Genomic DNA, 18754 nt, shown 5'->3' with positions numbered 1-18754 from the left:
ATGATTTTGATATAGCGTCGAGTACATTAATTACTTCACGGCCGCATATTGGCGGATCTGTCATTGTTTGTGTGGGTAGCGTTGAATACCAAACTTTGGAACCTCTGGTTGTTGAGTGAAGTGGTGCGATATACTTGATAAATTCAACAGGTGGAGCTAACCCGTACGAATCAAACTGTGAATTAAAAACTTGCTGAGCATTGATTTATTTTTAAAAATACGTAGGTTTTCCCCGTATGATGGATTAATTTCATGATATGATTGCCTATCCGTGACATAATCAGACTTTTTCGGTTCTGGTGGTATCGGTGTTATCGGTGGTGATATTTCAGGCCAACCTAGTACGGATATTATCGTGGATTGATAAATATCAACGGCATAATCAGGCGAGTTTATTTCAATCGTCGAGGACAGGGTGGGTTCATGAACATTAATTGATATTTTTGATTCTTTTCCCGTTATTGATTTTATTCTACGCGCAAATTCCTCACTGATCTCTTCAATCTCATAACTGCCAGTTGGTATTCCAACAACAACCCAGTCAGGTGTTCCATCGGGTTTGTTGTTGTTAGCAAATATAAGCGAATTATTTGCTGGTGTACCGTTAAATGATTTTGATCTGATATTTGGCCAGCTGTAATATACTCGTAATTGTGCTAGTGCTATTTCTTTTACTGGAATTGCAGTAGGAAAATTAACACTAAATTCAGGATTAATTGAACTTACCGAGATCATCGTTATCTTTGGCGGAGTTGTGTTGGTCACGATCTGCTGGAGTAATTCTGTCATTATTGATACTTGTATCTTTAATACCGATACCTTCGTCGTATATTTTGGTTATCATTGAAAATTCGAAATCAGATATAATTCCATCACTGAGACTTGCTGATAACAACGAGGATAATTTCGAGTATGCTACCGTCGCTGTATGTAATTTTATTTTGTAATCGGATAATTTTTCGTTCATGCAAGTACATATTTTTTTTGTGATGATATTAAACACACCTGCAATAGTTGTTGCTGCTGAAATACAAATAGTTACAGCTACTGGTGCCATCGTTGTCAACGCTGATAATATGACACCGGTTCCAGCAACAACAGCGGATACTGAATAAACAATCACATCAACGATAACCAATCGTCGTCGATATTTTTTTACTTTTACTGTATATTGATCGACTTGATCTTTTAGCGCCGCCTGCCATTCACGTGCTTGATTGTACCTGTATTGTGCACCGTCCATATATATTTTTATGCAGTAACCAATTGAGGTGTTTCAGCTACAAATTCCAAACACCACCAGAAGGATGTTGCGGTTAATTTCTTATCAGCTGCTTCCAGAATAAATATTTCTTCGGTTCCGCTATTTAATATAACAGATACAACCCCGGAAAACCTGTCGGTGGAATGACGCCATGGAAACGTTGTAAATATTTCAAATTTTGCAGCACTAAACACAGACAGCCTGTACACGCCAGTGACTGTTGCGGTATATTTGATAGTATTATTTTGCTGCGACCATGTTGCAAATCCCGATGATACCGTGCATACGATGTTTGTGATATGCCCGGGAGTTATTCCAGCTGGAATTTTAATCAAATTTGTTTTGTTGACAATCTCAGGAATTCCCGCTACGATGTCTTGCTGTGTTTGTTTGATCGTGTCTAGGTTAGTTTTGATATCAACGAGTTTCATGTCAATGACTGGAGGAGTGCCAAAGAACTTATCAATGGAATCATCGGTTTTTTGAAAATTTCTTCGAAGCCTTAAAAAACCGGTTACGTGAACATCATATTCGGCCCGTAACGTGGATAATTTACCGTCTACGGTGCCATAGTTGACGTCGACGTATTTTTTTGTTGCTGCGTCTTCGTCAGATGTTGGATCTCTTAAAACTACTATTTTATTTCCGTTCATGCTGAGTTCACCCATCATTGTGTCACCGGTGTTTCTCACGCGATTAGCAACACTTTTTGCAATTTCATCTCTGATGGTTTTAAGTGACATACTTGAATCTCTGATTCTACCACCGTCAGTAAACACGGGAATATTATCCGTAACTGCACCGAGTACTCGCCGGACTATATCATTCCATTTGATATTGCTGGTTTTTAGTTTACCATATCGATCCTGAAAAATAACAACTTCATCTGGGTCAACTCCAGCCAGGTTCATGATATCAGCGAGGTCATCCTTAGTCACATACTTCGACAGATCAACGTCGCCGGGCTTTTTCTTAACGCGTGAAGAAGATCTTCCGTAAATATCAACCATTATATAAAAATCTAAGATTTGTTTAAAACGCCTTACGCGCAACAAATCGGTTGCGTGTATAATCGTGCACGACTTTATGTGGCGGCCTGGATGATTTTGATATAGCGTCGAGTACATTAATTACTTCACGGCCGCATATTGGCGGATCTGTCATTGTTTGTGTGGGTAGCGTTGAATACCAAGCTTTGGAACCTCTGGTTGTTGCGTGAAGTGGTGCGACATACTTGATAAATTCAACAGGTGGAGCTAACCCGTACGAATCAAAATAAATGATTCCACGTGGATCAACCGCGTATGATACCCAATGAGTACCGGGTCCGGAACGTTCGTCAAGATTAATAATACCTGTTTCTAGTTTGTTTGGTTGTTTCGGTAATTGATCTCGCATAAAAACACCTCTAAAGGCTTTTATTTTTAATTTTTTAGCAGCATTAAGTAAATCAAAATTTGATGCTGGAACGTCTAACGAAGTGACCCTGGAAGCCTTAGGCCTCTCCCCCAACGAGATCCTGGCAATCTTAAGCCGCGTCCCTTTTTTTTGTATCCTTGCCCTGTTGCTTTCTTTAGTGCCATTCCAGCAGCTGTTCCAACAACACCTAACGCGGCTGCTTTTGCTACGGCTGGAGCAGCTGCAGCTATTAATGCCGGAATGGCCGCAAGAAGTGGAAATATACCACCGGTTTTAAACATGTCTTTGATGGCGCTCGGGGAGAGATGGAATTGAACTCCAGTTTTTGATTCCAGAGCTTTATTGAAATGTTTAATCTGATTATTTGTCAACGATAATTTGTTTGGACCACCACTAATCTGATCTCGTTTTAGTGATATTTTAGTTCCGCATTTGTTGGCGGTTTTTGATTGAAGCTTTTTTACCTGACCGGGAGTCAGAGTAACATTAACATGACTGTACGACATTTTTATATAAATAATATTTTTTTCTGAATAATTAAAGATTTTCCACTGGTGCATCAACAACTCTCATTCGACCACTACCACCTTCAAGTAACATGGCTTTATCGCTAAGTATGACCGCGATCGCTCTGTAGAAAGCGCCACCACCTGGCGGGTTAGTAACATGAGCTCGAAAGTGTATATCAACGACAGATTGTTTGGATAAATCAAGATGTTCTAGTGAAAAATAATAAATCGAATATAGACCTTAAAAATCTAGTTGTGATAATTGCAAACCGGTATCCACATTTTGATCACGTCCCATGAATGACATTAAACGATGATATGCGCGCGCTACATGATTTTGTGCATAATTTAGATGTATATTTTCTGTTGGTTCTTGATGTCCATTTATCCGTAAGAAAACTTCATTAACTCCAAGGTTATCAAATATCATATGTGAAAGTTGTTGATCATTTATCCGGTCAATATTTTGCAGTGCAATAAAAATACGTCGTGGTGCAGAAACACCCTGTTGTGATGCTATATGCCATGTAAATAAACCATTAATATTGCTTTGAGCAGCATCTGTGGTTACTGTTAACCATGATAGCAATGATTTACCGCCTTGATCCATAAAAGATAGTAATTTTTGTTCTTCAGTAATAGATGGTGTCATTACTGGCATCCACAATGAAAGTTTTGTTATATCTACTTTACCAGCATCAGCAACACCAGCACCTCGCCACATTGCATCATTATCATCACCTTTTCTTACGAGCACAATTGTGTGTTTAGCTCCAAAGATTACCTTTCTAACATTTCTGCAAAATCCAAAGATGTGAGATAATGGAATTGCACACGAAAAATTTCTATTATCTCCCGACAGCGTTGCTCGGCGTGTTGCAAATCCCAGGTTGTAAGTCGGGGCAATATCTTTTATGATTTCAAAATCACCTGCTGGTCTAGTTTCACGATCGGGGTTGGCAGCTTCTGCCTGATTAGCAACAGAAATATTTTGTGGTGAAAGTAACTTGATATACTGATTATGGTTAGCGTTGTCGGTGATATCTTTAGCGAACATCATTGTTGGACCAGCTGATCTTGTAAAGTCGTCAGAATATCTCGCCAGACCAATTATTGTTGTAGCAACATCAACATCCTTCTGAATTGATTCAATATTTTTTCCATCAATCATGTATGTGGCGCTATCAAACAGTGCCATAATTCCGTTGTTGACAAAACCAACACGCAAATTGGCACCATATGCCGTATCATCCCCCTTTACAAGTCTACCTTCTACTTCAATAAACGCTTCAGCGGGCAAGAAATATCTACTTGTATCATGAACCTGTAATTCGATTCTCCCCCGCTGATTTGGTAGTCTTGCGTCATAAGAATAAAATTGATAATCACGCATTGATTCATACTTAAGGACAGGTGCCTCCATATCAAATGCTGGGTCTGATTCGCGCCCGAACATTTTTATTATAGTTACCATTTTTCAAATGATGATCATCGTCGACGAAGACCGCTTCCTGCTATTAAATTTGCTGTTAAATTTTTTTCTGCTTCTTCAGATATCACCGCTAGTTTTTGATTTGCAGCTTGATTTATTATTTTACTAACATCTGCAGGCATCACCTCACTACTTGCCAGTTTCACCGGTGGTTGTTGTTTTCGTCGCAATAATCGTGCTAGTCTTTCTTTGATCGCCGAGAACGCCTTACCAGCAACATTGACAATTGCACCAGGAGCTTTATCACGAACAATATCAATAGCCTTCATCGATAATTGTTTTGCTACAGGTGCTACTTTTGGAGCTATCCTTGTAAATAATCCCTGAATAACATCACCAAGTCCATCTCCGTAAATAACACTATAGATTGGTAATCGTGAGTTTACCGCTCTGACCTGTACAGGTTTGCGATGATTATTATGTATTATCATCTTATTTTTATTTACCATTTATCTAACAACTAGTCATCAACAAGTTCATCGATAAGTTCTCGGTAAACGCCGATATCCATGATACCACCTTGAAATAGTCGCCAACAAATATCAGCTGCTTCATTGGTTATTTCTGGTGAATTATTTCCGGCACGTTTTCCTCCTATGAGAACTTCTAACCGTGACACGTCATTGATGATATTATCAGGACAAACAAAATTATTTCCCAGACCACTTCCCGTTGCTCCTTCTTCTTCTGATTTCTTAAATAGTCTTAAGGGTGATCTTTTCTCAAATAGTCTTGAGGGTGATACTTCTTCTTCTTCCTCACTTATTGTTCTGAGAGATTGTGATACTTTTGGTTCTTTTTGTGCAAGATACATGTCTATTTTTCTGCGATAATCATTATATACCTCATCACTGGAGTAAACTCTATCTTTATTGTAATATATACGATATATCCATTTATACCAGATTTCAGGATCACTAATACGAGTGGAACTATATTCAGGTCTTAAAAGTTTTTCTTTTTTATTTAAACTGTCTACTGCAAGTTTTGATAACGTATCAATATCCTCAATTTCTTTTATGAATTTGATACCCACCTTGGTAAATTTATTGCTCAGCATAATCGTTCTTCCTTCATCATCTTTCATATCACCTATCTCAGCACGAAGTTGTCCAATTTCTTCAAGTATTTCCTCACCAACAGGTGGAGGCTGAGCCGCAGCTATTTCCCTGGCTATGCCAGGTGGAAGATCTCGTAAAATCTTCTTTGCCTGTTTAGTTCTTCTTGCTATTTTTTCAGCCTGCGCCGCAGTTTGTTTTGATACCGGAAGAAGATCTTCTTTGATGACTGTCGTAACTTTCTCAGTAGCTGCAGTGACGGGCTTAAATAGTTTTTTAGTTTCTTCTTCATACTCAACTTGTGCTTCTTGCTGCGCTTGCAGATTTTTTCTGAATGAGTCTCTGACAGGAAGAAATTTTTTAATTGCTTCTAATCGTTCTCGTGCTGTTCTTGCAGTATGAGATTCTGGATGTATCATTTTATTATAACATAATAATTTAATTAATATCAGCAGAAGGGGAGCAGCAGAGAGGGGCGTCTACAATTCTGTTTGGGACAAACAATAATCGTAGACGTGGTATTGACCTCTATGAGTGGTCACTATTTTTTTTTGGTCAAACACAGGGTGACCACTCCCTTAAGTGGTCTGTTCACCCTCTCTGCTGCTTCCCCACTACGATAACGCACCGGGTATATAAGCGCCATATTTGGAATAATCGCCACACATACAGATTATAGTGTAGTACAGCTTACGAGTAGGTTAATGGATGGAAAAGAGTATAGACTTTTCAGAAATACAATTAACGAATATGGTAATTATACGGTTAAAAGTGTATATTTAAATATGATGTATGTATAGTTAACTTCGAGTTCGTTATTGTGATTAGGACCAGTACAGTGAACAGACAAAAGTGTCTACGAAGATGAATTGATGGTTGATTAAATGGCAGGCTCTGGTGTATATATTATATATCCTTTGCACCTAACCTATACGATGTCCTTAGTCAAACCTGTGAATAACAGTGCTGGTATCAGTGTATTACCTTATATAATTCTTAAGGTGAGGCGATTCTTCGCAAATAAGGGGGCGATTTTGTTATAGCTAGTTTTAATAATAATTACAATTTAGTTATATATAAAAAATAGTTTACCAAAATTTGATTTGGCAAACATTCCAGTTCTAATTAAATAATTAAAAAAGGCAATAACAAAACCAGTAAAGGTTTGATTCAGCAATGAATATTAATAGTAAAAACAGTCTATTCAAATTACCCTCAATGATACATAAGTATTAATTATCGGCTTTTGCAATACCAATGCATAAAAATTATTAACATAGATCTATAAATGAACATAATTGAATTATAAAAAACGACAAGAACATAATCTGTATCACGTAAAATAAAATTAAATACTAGTGAGAACGTTTTCGACAATTTGCAATTTATAAATCGCATCATCACCAGCTGTACAAGCATGATCATGTCACCTGCTAGCAATAAAAAACTAAATATTTGAAGTTATTATAAGTAATAGTCTGTAACTTAAAACGTATTAGCATCATCATCGTTAGTTTTCATCAACATGCCATCTTGGGGTAACGTCAATTTAAAATATTATTTTCTGAGCATCTGATGATTTTTTTGGCGATTTCCGGCGTTTTCCGGTTTTTCTATGGATCGAATTAGAACATTGACGTGCATATATTACGAATTAAATGTGTATTTTTTATCCATTATTTGCCGCTTTCAACCTTATGATAACTTAAGATCCATTAAAGTTTAAATTTTTTTTTTTTTATTAATCTACTGAATGCATCTATCTAGTTTACGGATATAAATGTGCAGTCCGCCCTAATTTCCGTTACGATCGGATGACTGAATTGTAGAGTTATTAAGATGGCGGCGTCCTCTGACAGGTTTGTTCTCTGCTCTGTGATTATGTTCCGCCTTTCTAAATGTAATATGTAATAATTTAAATTAGAATATACACAGAGCGTATATTTGCTATGATCATGTATATACATACACAAAACTGTTATAAATTAATTACAGGTATTCATTAAATCGAGACACGTTGGCAGTGCCAGTTTGTCAGTCTGGGATAAATGCCCGTTTGCTTGTATCCCCTACCGATTTCAATAACAAAAACGTTTAATGTGATAAAAAGTTCAAAGAACTAAGTCAATTGAATCACCGGTTTATAATTTCAAACCTGACTGACCAAAATGTCACTAATAATGGCATCCCCTGTACCATTCATGCTTAACTGACTTTCCATACTCACAAGGCGCCATATTGCGTACACTATAGGCTAGTTTATTTCCATCAGACAACATAATAACGTAGTTGACCCTATTCGGTAACTGCCGTATAATTCCGTAAATTACCAATACGTCGAGAGTTTGGAGTTATATCCCTTTGCAGACATGAAATTAAACCACTTGTTAAATCCACGTGAAAGGCAACTTTGTTGTTGTCATTCTTTTCCTTTGCTTGACTCGACATTGTAAATGTTGGAAGCAGACGACATAATGTATGTACATCTGTAATCGTGTGTGCACCCCTTTGCTGAAAATGAACTTGTCCAGGTACTGGAAATGGATCTCGAGCATGTCTGTCTATTATATTGAAAACTTCCGTTAAGTGGGAAACGCGCAGAAGATGATGGTGTTAGGGATACTCTACTCACAGTCATGTTAGAAATTGTAAATCAGTTTATGAATTGACTAAGTTCCTTGCACTTTTGATTACATTAAAGGTTTCCATTATTGAAATCGGTATGGGGATAAAAACAAATGGGGATATATATAGTCCTACACACAGGTGCTCGATGTGAGCTTGATGTTGAGGGAAGAAAACAAAACAAACAATAATCTGAAGGAAAAAAATCATACAGTGACAAAAATACCTTAGATTACCACCATGACCCATTCTGATTTAGGACCTCTCTGTCATACTATATAAGAGAGAAGGTATGTAACTTCCAAATACTTGGTTCCACCAATGACTTTCATTTTCCATCTGCTGTTTCCATCTTTAAAGGCACACAACCATGTCCTATGGCTTATTTTACTCTTGAGATATTTTTCTATACATCAAGCCATCATTTACATTTCTGTGTTGTACCAAACTGAAGTTACAGGCTTTGAAATGTGTGATTTTTGTGAATTTCCACTGCTGAGACAAGTCTGAGCTTGCGTGACAACCCATAAAAAGAGCTACATGTACTATGGTTGCGACTCTACAATACATTCCTTCTTTAATTACAGGTACAACTTCAGATTATTGTTTTTTTTCTTCTCAACATCTAGCTTGTATCGAGGAACTGTGGTCCTACAATGTCGACATATCACATTATTTATGTTTTGTAGCACCAAAACATAAATGGCACACGAACATCTTACATTGTTGGACTAAGTCTGAGTGCGATACCATTTGATAGAGCATGGTTAGAACTACAACGTAAGACACATCACCCGATATTTTTGTTCTGGGGGTGGGTCTTACTACCTAACTGTGTGGTGTGTTTTGATATCAACAAACTGTAATGAAAGTTAAATTTTCAGGATTGGCAAACACAACTGGCAAACAATAACAACACTTAACAGTAAAGTTATAATGTTTTTGTCAGACTTTACTTACCCTGATGTATTTTCTCTAATAAATTCAAATTCTCACAAAAGAAATGGACCTGTTTTCAAGTTTTGTTGGCCTACATTTCACTTAGCTGGAACGCAATGAAAGCATAGCTGGGAATGCCAAAATCGGGTTAAATTAAAATATTATTCCTTATCAAAACAAATAAAAATATGTTATGCCTGTTGGAACTGTAAGCAACGTTTCATTTCATTCAAGAAACATATCCCCCACATGACCTTACTTTTAAACATACTTCTTCATAACTCGACTACCATCACATTGCAACAAATTCAAATGTATGTCAACAGAACATGAAAATGTGTTCATTTGCTAGTGTCATATTTTTATTCCACCAGGATAAAGACAGCACAGTAACTATATTAATAACACATAAATTAGTGAAAGAGTGTCGATATTGGCTGCCAAGTGTGTGAGATGTTCCTGAAACTTTGACTACTCATTCCAGTGTCAACCAACATTGGAATATGCTATACAAGGTCGTTCTTTGCGTAGTAAGACAGCACTAAAGCAAAAACAACATGTGCTGTGTCTTACATTGTCGGATTAGGAGCGTGGTATGGTATCTTATTCGAAGAGTCTGACGTTTTATCAATAAAGTAGGGCAAAATCTCTGACAACATGAAATCACCTTATCAGTACTATAATTGTCAGAAATTTCGCCATGCTTTATTGATAAAATGTCAGACTCCTGTGATGTTATCATGGTATTTGGATATTTCGGCATATTTTCTGCATAGCGGCACATATCGCGTACTTATCCTATATACACAGAATGACCATAAATTACTGTATCTGCATCACCAGTTGATGTCAGGAAAATCTCAAGATTGCTGACAAGTACTGTATTTTAAATATACACCCATAAATATCAGTTTCCACATAATGGTCATACCCCATGTTCTTAGAATCTATAGCCCCTTTCGGTAATCTCATTATCTGCCCTTTCTTTCAGAACTCTTTAGTGTATGGAGCATAGCTGCCACCCCTCATGATTTTGGCATGAATTTCATGACTTTCTACAATGATTCACAGGTTCTTGCCACATGCCAAATTCCCCAATTCTCAATTATTTTAAATTTTCCTGTTAAGTGCTAGTTGTGATATCAGCCGTTGCCGAAACAGTCCGGTACTGCTGATCGCGATATTAGTAGAACTATAGCTGATTGGTACAGTTGACCAGGTAGCAAGCATTTTAGCATATTTTAATCTATATGTATAAGAGTAGTTTTATAAATGATTTTTTAAGAAACCGAGGCCAAACCGGAATTTTTCTCCACATATGTGCCATCAAATCACATCTTAAAAACGTCTTCACCACCAAGGAAAAAGAAACGTATTACACAAAAAGTGAAGTTTAGTTTGGAATATACCAAACATTTGCTAAGCATTCAGCCATCACATGCCGATATAAATCATGCTTTTTGCACATTGTGCCACAAATTTTAGCATTGGGCATGGTGGCAGAGACGATGTGAGGAAGCACACTGGTAGCAAAAAGCACAGAGAGGTTGGGAAACTACATGAAGACAGCTTTTACGAGTGTTGGAATTTTTACATTGAAAGATTAGCATATATTGTAATTTGCTTGAGTTCAGTTTTCTGCTCATGCGGTGACACCACTAATCATTCACTGTTTGACGTTGTATCTTCTGGATTAATACCATTTCATAATTAAGCTACACTGCAGTTAAAGTGTTTTCACCTCCAAGGAAAAAGATTTGAATTCCGCAAAAAGTGAAACATAGATGGCGTACACGAAAATTTGGCCTAGCATTCAGCCATCAGACATCGATGTACATTATGCTTTTCGCACAGTAGTGTGCCACAAATTTTACAATTGGGAATGTGCACAAGGTCTGGTATTGTTGCTTGCAATTTACCTGTCATACATGTGCAATGCAGTAATATTATTATATAGTACATGTATGACAGATAAATTGTAAGCAACGATATGAGCCCCTGTGGGCATGTGGCAGAACGATGTGAAACAGCACACTGCTATAGCACCCCCCAGCAGATTTCAGTTTTGGTGTACTTTAAGCCACCTACTTGAGTCCTGCATGCTATCAATGCTGAAGCATTGTTTATGAGCTTTCTTGTTGAACAAAACCTGTTTTTCTTAGTAGGAGATCAGCAACAGTGACAGTGAAAGATTATTTCCTAATGTGAGGAAAAATAAGACAAAATTTAGTGACTCCTTAGGTGCTGAAAATTTGCAACAATTTTAGTCACCAAGATTAACCAGCAGGCAATAAGACTGAACTGTTTTGAAAACAAATTTACCATGGCCTGATTGAGGAAATTCATGACTGCCACAACATCATATCATGACAAATAGCGTGAAGTTTGTTTAAATCAGTAAATTTGGCTGCAAATATAGTAGTACATGTAATCAGTGTAATTAATAGGTTGATTTTTGGATTTTCATATAGTGCACTACTGACCATCAAAGTGGATGGAGTTACTGTCATGATATAATTTTTCAGTAATTGTGTTCAAAATTCACTAATTTTTATCCCACTTTTCACTAATTGCATGCCTGGAGAGTTGCCAACTCTGATAGTGGTTGTGCCAGAAACATTTCCGGTAGTTATTGCTGGTGGTTGACATTGACTGATTGCAAGACAGAATGAAGTGAATGAAATTATATTTCTCACCATGGAAGACTTTCAAATTAAATGCGCTAAATAAATTTGCAATATAGTAATTAACAGATAATTGTTAAGAACAAATGGATATAATCATATATCAAAGGTTATTTGTATAACTTGTGCAGATATTTCTAACTGAAATTTAAAAAATGTAGAAAAAGATAATTTGGAAATAATAAATAGTGAAACACAATTCCTTGGCTAATCAACAACAACACAAATAAAAAGAAAAAAAATGAATTAAAATTAACCCAAATGTTGAAAGTAGCAATTTGTATAATCAAGTCAATTATGACCTTTCTTTCATGATTATGTTCTATATTATGCATAATGCTTTGAATATACATCTTGTGATAAAATCCTTCTGTTAACCTTTCTTAATTAAACAAATCACTTACAAATAAAATAAATAATTTCCATTGCATACTTTGTGTCCTTTGCCCTAAAGCTGTATACTTTCAAAAAAATTGTTCTTTGAGCGATCATTTCCATTTGCATATGGCGGTTGTGTAGTTTTTAAAATGTACACATTTCATACAGTTATTGGTGCCAGTTTTGAAACTTCATTTTATCTTCTATTTTACAATACAAACTGATATGTATACATCTGCTGATTAAAAACTTCTTTGATTTTTATAATGAAAAAAATTAAAACCAAATAAAAATAATTTCCATTGCTTATTTTCATTGGAATTCATTTTTCCATTATGTATTTTATTTCCTTTCCTTTCCATATTTGTTGTCATTGCATATTTTATTCATACAGATATTTAAAGATCACATTCCACTTGATCTAAACCGTTTATCAATGTTTGAGGGTGAACTGTATACTGTTTTATTTGCGTGAATGTCTCCATCGTTTAGTTATATTAAAACATCAGCCTCTGAAGTGTCCCCCCTACAGCCATCTGAAAATTTTAAAGGCTTTTATGTGTTTCTGTATTCCTCCATAGTGTAGATGTTAGATGTTTGTTTTTCAGTAAAAAATCAAAAAGAATTTGGAAGAAAATAGCATTTTTTTTGTTCAAAGGTTGCTCTTTGCTGTTTTATTATTTTATGGTGGGTCATACTCACAAGGTCCATGGAGCTGGTCCCTTGTTGGCCTCCCAGTATATTTTTTATGACACATCCTTCCCTCCTCAATAGCTCTTGCTGCAGGTTTCTATATATTGGTCCCTGAATTTTAGTGATCTTGGCCAATGATCAATCTAATTTCCTGTGTGTGTTATATGTGTATTCTGTATTGTTTTAATCATGCTATATTGCGTTTGTGTTAGGACTAGCTATTTCATATATTTTAATTTGTTTTAATTTTTTTTATTTATTTACTTTTTTATTTATGTACAGATAAGAAAAAATGGTGTAAGGTATAATAGTTGCATAAATTATGTGTTATGATGGTTCTCTGGTATTGGTCTAGTAATTCTTTTCTAAAAAGTGATGAGACTAGTGTTTATATGTGTGTGTGTGTATATATATATATATATATATATACACACACACACACACACACACATACACACACTTTTTTTGTGCTGTTTATATATAGATCTTTGATCAGTCCTTTCCCCCATAGTAATTTTATACTGTGAGATGTGTTAGAAATCACTCAGCACTGCATCATACTTAACATAATTATATTTAAAAAAAAACTTTGGAAAGACAGATTCATTAATGAATATAGCAATTATATTCTTGTCCAGTGGCTTAATTACTCACCGGATGTAGTAAATACCTAATACGAGAGGGAGATAACCAGGTTACTGATAACATCTATATCTACTTAAAATTGCTATCACCCTAACAAATTGGTTTAACCAAATGTTGTCTGATAATGGTCAATGATGTTAAACAAGAGTGAGATCACATGATTACCATATATGTCAAGAACCAAGAGATTGAATAGCTAATAAGGGTCAAAATGTGAAGGATGAATGTTTGTTTTCTCTGGTGGCTTTTGCAGTTGATAGGTGTTGACTTTAAAACTTTGTTGTACAAGATTTATTATTTTTCATTGGAACAACACGAGTTGCTTCAACAGTACCTGTATGAAGTTGACATGTACTTTCATGCTTATGTCGGTGGTCCATTCTCAGAGACCATCCCAACGCCACTCTCTGTCACAGGTGGTTACAGATGCATTTCTTTAATTTTCTGTGGTAAGTTTCTGTTGGACAGCACAGGTGGCAGAATGAATGCCATGGAAGTAGAATTCATTTTTTAAGTTGATTTACACCTTGGGCAACATATGCAAAAGTTCCCAACATTAGGACAAGTATCATCTTCTCTAGCCAAGGTTTTGATAACCCTATCTACACCTTGGCATAACAAGCAGATATTTCTGTGTTTTCGGTCTGTGAATTGCATTTGATGTGGCAGTGAGCCACCGCGTTCAATCAAAATCAAGTTGTTCAAATTTGAACACTGTTCCTATGTGATTGAGCCAAGGGGAGCATACAGCTTGAATGGACTGATAAATAAGCAATTTTCCATTGCAGGTCCATGTTAGCACAAATACCTTTCACTCAAATACACCTGTAATGGCTTACCTCTGGTACATAGTCATACATTCGATGTTAAACTTACAAAGTATCCTTTTCAGGTCAATTACCCCTTACAATTTTCAACAGATGTACAATGCACCATGCTATTGGTTAGTTGGCATTACATACTAAGGGAGGCAACTCAAAATCAAATAGATATTGCTGGGACAAAGCACCAATATATCTGTTCTATCTGATTAGGTGTAGATAGGGTTATTTTAAACTTGGCTAGTGAAGATGGGACAAGTATATGCCATGATACAAATATTTTTTGGGATTACTACAATATCAGAGTAACTCCCCTTCCTTAACCCGGAATCCACATGGTGTCTTTTTATTGATTTTTTTTCCTGCAGTCAACTGATTTAAACTGGGAATTAAAAGCATTTTAATATACAGCAAAGTACAAAAAAATAGACTTAATATCTTGAAGGTCAGTGTTTTTATTATTTACCAATTGCAAACTTTAAGACCCATGATATCATAGCATTCTGGTATAATACTGTATCAAGAGGGTTCGATGTATGAGACAGATACTGTGTGTGTGTGTCTGTGCCAGAGTGGTTGAGGCAGATACTAGGAGTACTAATTAATAGCATCTGGATTGTTGTAATATTTTCAATGGCCACGATTTTCATATTGTAAGCTGTGCATAATGAATCATATCAATACCCTGCATATCTTTTTACCCCCAACAATATGGAGTACTTTTGAAAATGACAACCATTTGCCTGAATTCAGTACCTGAAAAAAGTTATACAGCAGCTGTCAAAGCATGTTAACCACCTACGATATTTTGTGGGATTTTTATTTATCTTTGATAAAATGATATGATTTTATTATGTATCTTTGGAAGTATGTTTTTTTGAATATTCGTTTGAAAACAAAGTGCTTTGCCTACCATTAGTTCGCAGTCATGTCTAATACAATGATCAGAAAACATAATCATGATAACTGTGCTTGAATGTAATGCTTGCAAAATCTGAATTGAGATTTCAAGCTTTTGCTTTTCTTGTGAGTGCTAAAGTTTACATTGATTTACTGCAAGGATGGGGTTGCTTAAATGTGTATAGGGTCCTGTCCTTTGTAAAATTGGTGTCAGAAAGTTTTGAAATGTATCTATTTTTCCATGAATGTTAATTTTTCTTGCAGTGGAGTTTTGGAAGAGTTGGAGGTACTGGAAGCAATCTACCTGGATGACCTAAACATTTCCAGAGATGAAAGGCAGGATGATACACATTCTAGTAGTTCTTGATCTTTGACTCTATGTATTTAATTAATTAGAGACACAGTCTGTCTGATAAATGTTCATGTGATTCTAGCAATTCAAATGATAAGAATAGTCTTCCTTTTGTAAAAAATGTTATATTACATGTCTCTTGGGTAAACAATGCTGGGCTCATGCCCAAAATCAAAAGGATTGTTTTGTTTTAATACAGTATTTCCTTTTTATATCGCTGTCCACGTGATTTTTAGTAAGGGTGTAACGATATACCGATTTACTGGTAAATTGCGATACGAAATGCCTGAAACGGTATATCTCGATAAGAGTTTAGTAATACCGGTATACCGGTTTTATTTTCTTCACTAACATTAGCCAGTCCATAACTAGCTTTGAGCACACCAGTGTCTTTTATTAGTCTTAACGTAGTTACCAAAATGGCGGCTTCTGTGTATGAGCTAGTGAAGAACCCAAGAGCAAAGAGTTCTGTTTGGGATAATTTTTCACTAAAAAGGGAGTTAAGCACTGATACAATTGACAAAACTGTTGCTGTGTGTAATATGTGCAAAACTGAAATTAAGCACACAGGCAGTATGACGAACCTCTCGACTCATTTACAGCGTCACCATCGATCATTACTTTCCATGAGTACTGTGCAACAGAGTGACACAACCTCTAACGCAACAGCCTATGGTTCCATTAAAAGTGTACATATTGTTTCAGATAGACAACCAAAGATTGCTGTCATGCTAGGTGCACAGACTAAATACAAATCTTCATCACCAAGGTCCACAGCTATCACTCATGCCATTGCTAGTTTCATCGTTCATGATTTGCGGCCATACAGTGTTGTATCAAACAAAGTATTTTTAAACATGGCATCGGTGTTAAGTAATTAGTCTCTCGGGTTCAAACCAAGAAAGGTTGGGAATCACTGATATTATTAATTTACTGTATTATTCATTTTTCTAATCAAAGTAGGATATTTATCAATGTGATAATTTGTGATTATGTGTTGTTTTTCTTGTGTTTATCTCTTGTCATGTCTTGTACTACAAGAAATGAATCGTTAGATCATTTTGATTTGAAAACTTTCTAATCAGGCAAAATAATTCTACAACTCTTTTTCAGTATTTTGTTTCTTGCTTGTGGAAGTTTTCACATGTTGATATATTTTTTATTTTCTAAACAAGTGATGTGATTATTACAGTTACTGGGTGTTTTGGTTGAATTAAAAGCAAGATGGTTTCATTTTCTTCTTCATATTTTATTAAATGCAAGGAAATTGCTCATTATTTCAGTACAAAATATACAATATCAACATTCCAGTCATAAATGCTATCAGTGACCAATACGTATTGATACATATCGCAATACAGACATGCCATATTGCAATACATATTTTCCTGGCAATACTCACCCCTACATTTTAGTACTATATAATCAAATGGGATCCTTAACTACACTCATCTAAAAAAAAAAGAATGTAATAGTGAAGGGCCTGTTAGTGAGAGTATATTTTGAAACTTGTATAACTCCTTTAATATTCTATTTCACTTTCCATTTTTTTGAAAAATATAAAATGTGTGATATCCTCCAATAAATTTCTGGTTACTCTGACATGGGGATCTGTATTGCACAGTATACATTGTGTAAGAAGTGGGGTCTTAGCCTTTAGTTTACTGTGTGGTTTGGCCTTAAGTTGACTGTGGGGTCTTAGCTGTAGGTTTGCTGTGTGAGTCTTAGCCTTCAGTTGACTGTGGGGTTTTAGCCTTTATTTGACTGTGAGGTCTTAGCTGTATGATGGCTGTGGGGTCTTAGCATTAAGTTGGCTGTGGGGTCTTAGCCTTAAGTTGGCTATGAGGTCTTAGCCTTAACTTGGCTATGAGGTCCGAGCCTTAAGTTGGCTGTGCAATTAAAATACAAACTTCCCTACTTATTGTAATTACATACAGTATTGTCAGTAGAAACTTTCTTTCACTGTTAATAATTTAAATTTAAATTTTGATGTACTTTATGTTGAGAAATGTCAAATTTAACTTGTATGTACATTTTTTAAATGCATCATTTTATATTTAATTTAAAAATTGAATGTACAGAGTAGAAAGTAAGATTCAAGTCATTATCAAATGTCAAATTCTTACGTTGCGATTTACATGTATATTGAATTTCATTTACAGTGGATTGGTACAAAGTATGAGTCTGGTGCTACATCCAGCAACAGGTGATGATGTTCACAAGAAGTTTGTTTGCATGACACTAGTCATCCAGATACCTAAACAGGTACAATTATTGTTATCTGTGAAAAGTGGGTGAGGCAGTTTGGTGTTTTCTGTCCTTCCATTTTGTTGCTTTGCTTAAGTCTTAGATATAATGAGAAAACTGACTTTACTAAAGGTGCATTATTACAGATCACCTTCTTTATAACTCCTCATTATAGAGAAGTTCTAGCTGTGACTTAGTTACACCAAAGATGCTAAGTTAAAATTTCAAACATGTATGTTTTTTCAGTATTCATTTCGCTGGAAGATTTGTAAAGAACCTGTATTCATCATGATCATTAGTGAAACCTTTGCTGTAATCTGTGGTTGTCTCTGACTAGACACTTGAAAGCAGCAACTTTAAACTATTTTATTTTATTTTATGCTTGACCATGATTGTTATTGTTATTGTGGGTCTTATCACATTTTCCAGCACATTATAGGCTATACATAACTGACCTCAGGAAGAACGACTGACCCACAGGAAGCTACAGGCAAGCTTTCTTACATACCCACATTGGCCAAGCCTAAGACTCGAACCCACATGGAGTGGAATACCAGAAATATTTGAGTATGACAATTATACATTCTGTAGGTCCACATCTCAAGGAAATAAAATCATAAACACCTTGATCATTGTTGATTTATAATTTAGCTTTTACTTGGGTTAGTCAAAGTCATTTATGGTGTAAATTCACTCAGAATTTTTTTGTTATCTGCATTCATGTTGTG

The 18754-nt window shown here is 35.7% G+C and overlaps 1 protein-coding gene across 2 annotated transcripts in view; it reads left to right on the top strand.

Annotated features, from left to right (window-relative positions):
- Positions 1 to 7519: 7519 nt before the first annotated feature.
- LOC149771951 (uncharacterized) overlaps positions 7520 to 18754 on the top strand; it is a 51767-nt gene continuing 40532 nt past the window's right edge. Inside the window, exons 1-3 of one of the 2 annotated variants that reach the window (XM_089948055.1) lie at positions 7520 to 7601; positions 15692 to 15763; positions 17942 to 18044. In XM_089948055.1, the coding sequence (XP_089804181.1) occupies positions 7582 to 7601; positions 15692 to 15763; positions 17942 to 18044 (195 nt within the window). In that variant the 5' untranslated portion in view covers positions 7520 to 7581. Of the gene's footprint in view, positions 7602 to 15691; positions 15784 to 17941; positions 18045 to 18754 lie in introns of those variants that run through there. The other variant, XM_089948056.1, reaches the window with a different exon arrangement.

The sequence above is a fragment of the Sinohyriopsis cumingii genome, unplaced genomic scaffold, assembly GCF_028554795.1.
Source record: "Sinohyriopsis cumingii isolate HCF-2022 unplaced genomic scaffold, ASM2855479v2 utg001554l, whole genome shotgun sequence".
NCBI classification, from domain to species: Eukaryota; Metazoa; Mollusca; class Bivalvia; order Unionida; family Unionidae; genus Sinohyriopsis; species Sinohyriopsis cumingii.
The sequence above is the reverse complement of the archived record's forward strand: the minus strand, read 5'-3'. Positions and strand labels throughout refer to the sequence as shown.